We start from the raw sequence: 7,266 nt of genomic DNA on the forward strand, positions 1-7,266 counted from the left end.
TCGCCCGGTGGGCGGCGGGCACAGCCCGGACGCCACGGCCACAGCCGCCATGCGGGCGGGAAGGCGGTGGCGGCTCCGCACCTCAGCGAGGAGAAGGCACACGCGCCTCAGCACTGCGCAGGCGCAGACCGACTCCGGCATCCCCTCCGTTACCCCCCTCCGCCGGTCGCCCATTGGCTGGTGAAGCACACCCGCGCCACAGAGCCAACCAGAAAAGGTAAATAGTGCCAGCACGTGCTGGGGGTGGGGAGGAGGGCAGGTTGGTGAGCCAATCACAACTGCCAGCCCGTCTCCCTCCCTCCCCGAGGTTATATAAGGCCGCGGAGGGGGCGGTGCTTTCTCCGTGAGGGAAGGGCGCTGGCGGCCATCTTGTCCCGGTGCGGCGCAGCAGCTGCAGCACCGGTCGCGTTCCCGGAGCGCTGAACGGGCCCGGCCCGGCGCTCTGCCGCCAGCAGCCATCCCTGGGGCCCCCGGCCCGGCCCCGCTGCACCGCCGGCAGGGCGCGGCCCCGAGCAGAACGAAACAACACGTCCAGTACAAGGCCCGTTTCCACCGTGGAGCCTATCCTCCACCCTCGATCCATTTCATATGCTAATCCAATTATAAAAGCATCTCAGCCAGTGATTAATCCGGCCCAAGTAATGAAAAATCAACGTTCAGCTAACTCCCTGAGGGCTTTCCATCTTGCCTGAGCATGAGGGAAGGAGGGGCTGCACATTGGCAGGGCCGCGGCAGGCAGGAACCAGGTCTCGGCAGCAGGTAGCTAGCAAACCACCATCTCTGCAGGGCAGAGTTCTCGGTAATTCGGAGTAGTGGGCAAAACTGGAAAAAACTCAACTTTAACCTTGACATAGTGGATCTTGGATTGAGTCAGGGAAAGCCTCCATTGGGAGAGTCTGCATGGGAAATTAAAGAGAGCAGCCACAACCAAAGTCAATGTTTCAGGAATGCATTGGGGTCTACCATCTCTAGTCTCTTCTAGCCAACGTCCTCCTGAATTATCCTTTCATAGTTTCCTGCAGAATAACACCGCGAGGCAGAATACCAGTGAAGCAGGGTTAGCATGAGAGCACTGGGAGAGGAATCCATTCTCTAGAAACCACCACCTGAAAACCACGCAAAGAAGTGGCAGAGAGCTCCCAAAGCGCACAGACCACCAGAAGAAACGTAAAGACTGAAGAAGCAATGCTTCCACACAAGCTCATCAGAAGGTGGGATGGTTCATGTTATTTAAAGAAGGGACAGTAATACTTTTATTTGAAGTTTTATTGAAAAATGGTCACAGAATTAGCTGTTGTACCCTATAGTGTTGTATTAGGGGTTTGTGTCAGCTTGATGCATCGATGTAGAGATTGAGAACATAATTTCTAAAATGTTTTTTGGTTAAATGTTTTTGCTAAAGCAATAAGCCAAAAGCAATGTTCAAGAATTTAATGTTCACAATTGTCTCATTTGCCCATGCAAAACCTCTTTCCAAAGGTTCACTTTACAGTACAGCTGCAGCTGCAGAGATAGTGTCATTGCTGGTCATACTCTCAGGCCAGTGTAATTCAGAAGAAAACTGTATCCATTTTAACAAATATTAGACCACAAAAAGGTGCCTGAGACAAGGCAAAAAAATGGAAAAAGAAGAAGAAAAAGAGCATTCGAGAAGGTAAAGAGGAGGTGGTTTTTTCCAAGATTCTTAATGATCCAGTCCACTTCCAAGGAATTAAGATTTTTCTATTTCTAATATTAATGTTTAATTGGGAACAGATTGTAAAGTTACTTCATACAGTGAGATATCATTGGGTGTTTTATAACTATTTCATATTGGGGGCTGGGGGAAATCATGGAATTGTTTAGGTTGGAAGAGACCTTCAGGATTGAGTACAACCATTAACCGAGCACTGCCAGGTCCACCACCAAACCACATCCCCAAGCGCCACGTCTACCCCCAGGGATGGTGACTCAACCCCTTCCCTGGGCAGCCTGTTCCAATGTTTGATAACCCTTTCAGTGAAGAAATTTTTCCTAATATCCAATCTAAACCTCCACTGGCACAACTTGAGGCTGTTTCTTTTTTCCCATTGCTTGTTACTTGGGAGAAGAGACCGACCCCCACCTCACTACAACCTCCTTTCAGGTAGCTGTAGAGAGCAATAAGGTCTCCCCTCAGCCTCCTTTTCTCCAGGCGAAACACCACCAGTTCACTCAGCCACTCCTCATAACACGTACATTTTTTTCCTGACCAGCGCAGAACTTGGCCCATGTAACTTTTTTAATATCCCAGAATTACCCACATCTTGTCATGTCTCATCATGAGAACCGTAAAGAGATATTAGAAATGAAAGCATTCAGTTTCATATAAAAAAATTAAGACATGATGTATTATCTGCTGACAATCCAGTCTAACAACTTCCATTAGAGGCACTTTTTATATTTTTTTAGCAGCTTGACTGCAAATTTCTTTCACAACTCTTGGACTTAATTTAAAAAGCAGTTTATCACTTTACTCCAGTATCTACTTTTCTGACATTTAATAGGTTATCCAGATCACCAGCAGCTTTAAAAGGTACAGCAGGGAATTTCAACATCCTCCTTCGCAACAGAGGGGATCAGGAAATAATCTTTCTTAGTTGTTCCGTTGATTACAACTAGTGTTCGAGCCCAGACAGATTTTGCTTTTTCGGGTTTGTGATTTTTTTTTTAAACCGGCTTCCTGCTTCTAGTGTCTTTAAAATACTTTTTTTGTTGGTTTTAATAAGTTAAGTGAGCTGTTAATCAAATTCCATCTTGGAAGTTGAATTTTTCTTATACATTGGTTGTTAGCCTGTGTTGATTGGCTTCAGCAGAATCTCACCTTTCCAATTATGAAATAATTGAGCCTGAGTCAGAAGAGCTCTTAAAGCATGCTGTTTAGCTAGATTGGTTTACTTGCTGCTCTGTGTCTTCTTTGGGTAGTTACATTCACTTTCTCAACAATTTGGTTTCTGTAAGTGATCCCTAAGCTAAATTCAGTTATTTCGTATTTGACTTTTACTAAGCTACAGCAGTTTGCCTTTAAGACTCCACATCACTGCAGCAGCTGTTGGTAGCATCCCATGGAGGAAAAAAAAAAGATTCCTGACTGTCTAGTGACAATGATGAGCTCAACAATTGCATTAATGACAACTGAGTATTAATGATAACTGACTTTGTAAGCAAATACTCACAGTAACTTTTCAAGTTAATCCTCACAGCTTTTCTAAAAACTGTACTAACCTTTTAATATAGAAAAAGTCTAAGAAAGCTTGAAATAAAATGGAAATTCTTTCCTCTATGCCACCATATTTTTCAATATCCTCCAGGTATTGTGACAGAAAGAGGAGCAATCGGTGTGAGCTCTTCTGACAACAAGCTTCTGTAAAATTACATTAACATAATATTAGGCCCTTTGTCTTTAGGACTATAACAAGAAAAAAAAAAAAAGCCAAGTATAACCACACACAGAATGGTATGAGCAAGCCTGCAAGATGGTCTAACGTAACTGGCTTGTAAAGGTGTTAGATCTTAAAAGGTCTAAAAAGAATATCAGCTACTCATTTAATTCATTGAATGAGAGTTACAATGTCTGGGTTGTAATCAAAGAGAGTAAATGAAAATCCATTTAAAAAGGATATTCTACCAGAATTGCAAGATTACTTCGTTGCTTGCACTCATTGAAAACTGAACAGTTTTCAGTCTCAAAAACCAGAATCTTTTGTGTGTGTGTGTGTGTTCTTTTTAATACAGTATTTTCATGATCTGTTAGGAACTTCATTTGGGAAAGAGACATATTGACCGCGTACGTCTCTAGTCTCATTTAAGGTTGAGCAATGGGGATGTCTTTTTTCCTAAAGCAACACCGTCCCTCAGATGGTGCTGACCCCTCGGCACCTTTTCTGATAACTTTTAAACCTGCTAATTAGTTTCAAATAAACTCAACAGAGGCATTTAAAAAATGCAGAGATACCAAGTCCTCCTGTGGAAAAGGGGAGTAAAATCGGCTCCCTTCCCACATGCGGTGCTGTAGGCTCAAGCAGTCTGGACACAATGGTCACATACTGATTTTCATGGTTTTTGCACTGCTTGTTTGTTGTACAACTGAAGGTGAAGGGACATAGGCAGAAGAGAGGTTAATGGAAGAGGGGCAGTTTAGGGCATATGGCTGGGGAAAATACATGGATTTTTAGGCGTCTAGAGGAAGATCTAAGGTATGCCGGGTGGCGGATGGGACAGGAATACAGGGAGGAGCTGCAATGGTTGTACAGCAGTTTGGTTAACTAGAGGGCAATAGACAGGAGACTGTTTTCTGTTAGTTCTGCTGGACATGGTATTTTTAAGGGTTTGGGGTTTTTTTGGTTTTGGTTTTTTTGGTTTTTTTTTTTCAGAACAGAAATAGATTATTAAATAAGCACAGCTTGGCAACAAAAAAAGAAAAAATCAAAATACTGTCCATGGTTTTTAATCTTCATTTTACAGTTACAAGGAGTGATAAACTGTATTTAGATCTTGTCTAAAAACAGCCTTTGCAGCATCTCTTAGGTTACTTGGAAAAGAGATTACAAAGTAATAACTAGTAAAAATATTGTAATCGGTAGGAAGCAAGTAGAGAACTATAATTAAGTGATCATGCTTTAGATGGCTTGACATATTCTCTACAAAGTCATTGTATTAAAGCAATTTTCCATTCTAAGCCCCCAGAAATGAACTGCTTTACTTGTTACTTAACAGATGACTTTTGAATGATTATGCAGGCTTTTTAAGCTAAGCTGGTAATAATGGCAGAAGTTGCTCCCTTTATCTTAACACTTTCTTTTATTGTCCTTGTCCTTATCTGTAAATGCTACAGGGGGATGAAGATTACCCATTAACCTTTTGGCCTTCAGAGTCTACAGAAATAACTGGACTTCACACTCCATCTTCTGAATAAAGGTGCAGTAGCTGGAGACCCCTAAGCATCTACTAGAGATGCCAATTTTCTACATTCTTTGCCACTTCCTCCCATCCCGCATGTGTTCTTCACTCTGTCTTACCTGGACTTTTGGTTCTGCGAGCAGGCAGATAAATTTTAGGGAAATTCTTACCCTTAGATGACTTCCTTTCCATCATGTTTTGGCTTATGTCCTTTGTACAACTGACATGAAAATAGCTGTGGCCTGCAGACCACAGTAAGAAACTGAGAAATTCAGTAAGCTTAAATCATCCTGGGCATCTCAACGCTTCTCAGTGAAGAAAGCTGTTAACTAGTAAGAACATTTTCAAATGTCATTTCAATCTCACTGAAACAAAGCTTTTCTTGGCATTAGTACTCTGAAAGGTTTATTCTATAAATACATGGATGATAATGAAAAATCACGGTGAATAGAAAAGGCCAGAAAAACAAGTGAAAAACTCTGCATGCAAATAAGCTGTTAGGTAGTAATTGCTAAAACCCCTATCAAAACCACTTTGAGTTTAATGTTGTATTACCACACAGAACTTAAGACTTTAAAATTTTCTATAGTTTTAAGTCTACCTTTTCCCACGTTTGCCTTGCTGTCCAAGTTCACGTTGCCAGAGAATCAGTAACACAATGGCAGATCAGCACACCCAGACTACAACTATTTTTTCCTCATTTTATCAACAGCACCATTCCCTCATAAATTAAGCTACCCTCATCACACATTTGCTGCTAACCATTAATGCAGCTCACCATCGCACCCACACAACTCCAGCATTTTGTAGAAAGCAGAGATGCATTTTGGCTCGTGGCTGTTGAGAACCCGAGCGTTAATAAGTCCTTGCGCACTCCTGCTGACCTGCCTTCTCAGGGCAGCACTGTAAGACTTCCACGCTATTTTACGTGTTGCCACTCAGTATCTTTGGGCAGTGTCTGGAACAAGCGTTTAATTAGGTGATTATTACAAATGAGGGCCTTAGTAACACAGGGGACAAACACCGCTTCTCTTTGCCCACGTTAGGATTATTCCAGCGAGGAGCAACGATGAGCCTTGTGCCGCACTGAAGGAGGAACTAGCCCACTCCAGTTTCAGTCCGTAGTAAGCCTGCTCCAGAAGGACAGTGGGCACCCGCACCACAGATACTCAGCGGATCTAACTCCAACCAGTAAGTGAATACTTAAGATCAGGAGTAAGTTTCTACCTATAGATACATACAGCAAGTTGGTTAAACATTAACACGGTTGTTACAGCTGGTGGCTGCTTAGCACGCTGATAATATTAACGATGCACGTGGCTTCCCCCCGAGTCGGGCACAGTGTTTTGGAGGCTGGCTGGCAGATTGCCCGTGGCAGATTGCTCCACGTTTTCCTGCTGCCAGCAGAGGCAACGGCCTCACCCAAAGATGGAGACCGAGCTTCAGTCCAGACAGAACAGCTTTATCGTTTCCGAAACCATCGGTGCTGGCAGCCTCTGCCGCAGAGTCCCGCAGGAAAGGCACCCCACACCCCGGCCCTACACCCAGCCGGTAAACCCGGCCCCAGCCCGGGCCGGCCCGCCCGTCCCTTCGGGCCCCGCCCCGCCCGGGCTTCCGGCCCCCGGCCCCCCCCCCCCCCCCGCCACTCCCCTCCCGGGCACCGCAGCCGGTCTCTGGCTAGGAAGGGCGAAACTCACAGGGAACGGCGGCCCGGCCCTGCTGCCCCACGGACACCCGTGTCTCCCCGTAACCCCCGAGCTCCGGGGAACCGGTCCGGGCCACAGCCGCTTCTTCTCAGGGCTGCATACCGCCGGCAGGGCGCTGAGGCGGAGTAGGCCACACAAACGGCCGGGACCGGGGCCGGGGCCGGGGCCACGGGGAAAGGCGGCCGCAGCGCCCGGGCAGGCCGCGCCTCCCATTGGCGCCAGGCGTTGCCGTAGCGACAAGTCCCGCCCCGCGCGGCCTCACGCTCTCGTCCCCTTCGCCGGTTGGGGGGGGGGAAGGTGGGTAAAGCGAGCGGGAGGTTTCACATCCGGGGGAGGGAGGCGGAGGAGACGGCGGCGGCAGTGGAGTGGTGCCCCGGAAGCGGATCGCGGGGGCTCTTGGGAGTTGTAGTCCGAGCGGCGGCGGACCGGCGCCAGAGAGTTGGTTGTGAGGAGGTCGGTGTCGGGGAGCGGGACCGGCGCCGCTCCGCCCGGGGAGGGGAGGGGGGGGGCTCGGTCTGCGCGGTGCGTGGAGGGACCGCGGTCGGGAACCCGCCGTCGAAGGCCGGGTGGGGGGGCTGCGGCCTGAGGAACAAGCGGCGGGAGGAAGGGGAAGGAGGGGGAGGATGGCTCCGAGCCGGAGCCG

General features: G+C 47.1%; 3 protein-coding genes across 4 annotated transcripts in view; 2 read left to right on the forward strand and 1 right to left on the reverse strand.

Moving 5' to 3' along the window:
- LOC104829253 (KAT8 regulatory NSL complex subunit 1-like) overlaps window positions 1–141 on the reverse strand; it is a 35,273-nt gene extending 35,132 nt beyond the window's left edge. Inside the window, exon 1 of the mRNA XM_010563391.1 lies at window positions 82–141. Coding sequence (XP_010561693.1) covers window positions 82–141 — 60 coding nt within the window. The remainder of the gene's footprint in view (window positions 1–81) is intronic.
- Window positions 142–518: 377 nt separating this feature from the next.
- DHX30 (DEAH (Asp-Glu-Ala-His) box helicase 30) overlaps window positions 519–7,266 on the forward strand; it is a 40,629-nt gene continuing 33,881 nt past the window's right edge. Inside the window, exons 1-3 of one of the 2 annotated variants that reach the window (XM_010562064.1) lie at window positions 519–1,211; window positions 4,853–4,935; window positions 5,964–6,108. The gene's annotated coding sequence lies outside the window, so the exon portion shown is untranslated. Of the gene's footprint in view, window positions 1,212–4,852; window positions 4,936–5,963; window positions 6,109–7,004; window positions 7,077–7,266 lie in introns of those variants that run through there. The other variant, XM_010562056.1, reaches the window with a different exon arrangement.
- LOC104829264 (formin-like protein 18) lies at window positions 6,346–7,032 on the forward strand. Its single transcript, XM_010563403.1, has one exon. The coding sequence runs from the start codon at window positions 6,346–6,348 to the stop codon at window positions 7,030–7,032; it is 687 nt and encodes a 228-aa protein (XP_010561705.1).

The sequence above is a fragment of the Haliaeetus leucocephalus genome, unplaced genomic scaffold (genome assembly GCF_000737465.1).
Source record: "Haliaeetus leucocephalus isolate CR32 unplaced genomic scaffold, Haliaeetus_leucocephalus-4.0 Scaffold0, whole genome shotgun sequence".
NCBI classification, from domain to species: domain Eukaryota; kingdom Metazoa; phylum Chordata; class Aves; order Accipitriformes; family Accipitridae; genus Haliaeetus; species Haliaeetus leucocephalus.

Bases quoted from the DNA above. Each gene is read 5' to 3' on its own strand.
- LOC104829264 (XM_010563403.1), top strand. From the start codon at position 6,346: ATGGAGACCGAGCTTCAGTCCAGACAGAACAGCTTTATCGTTTCCGAA.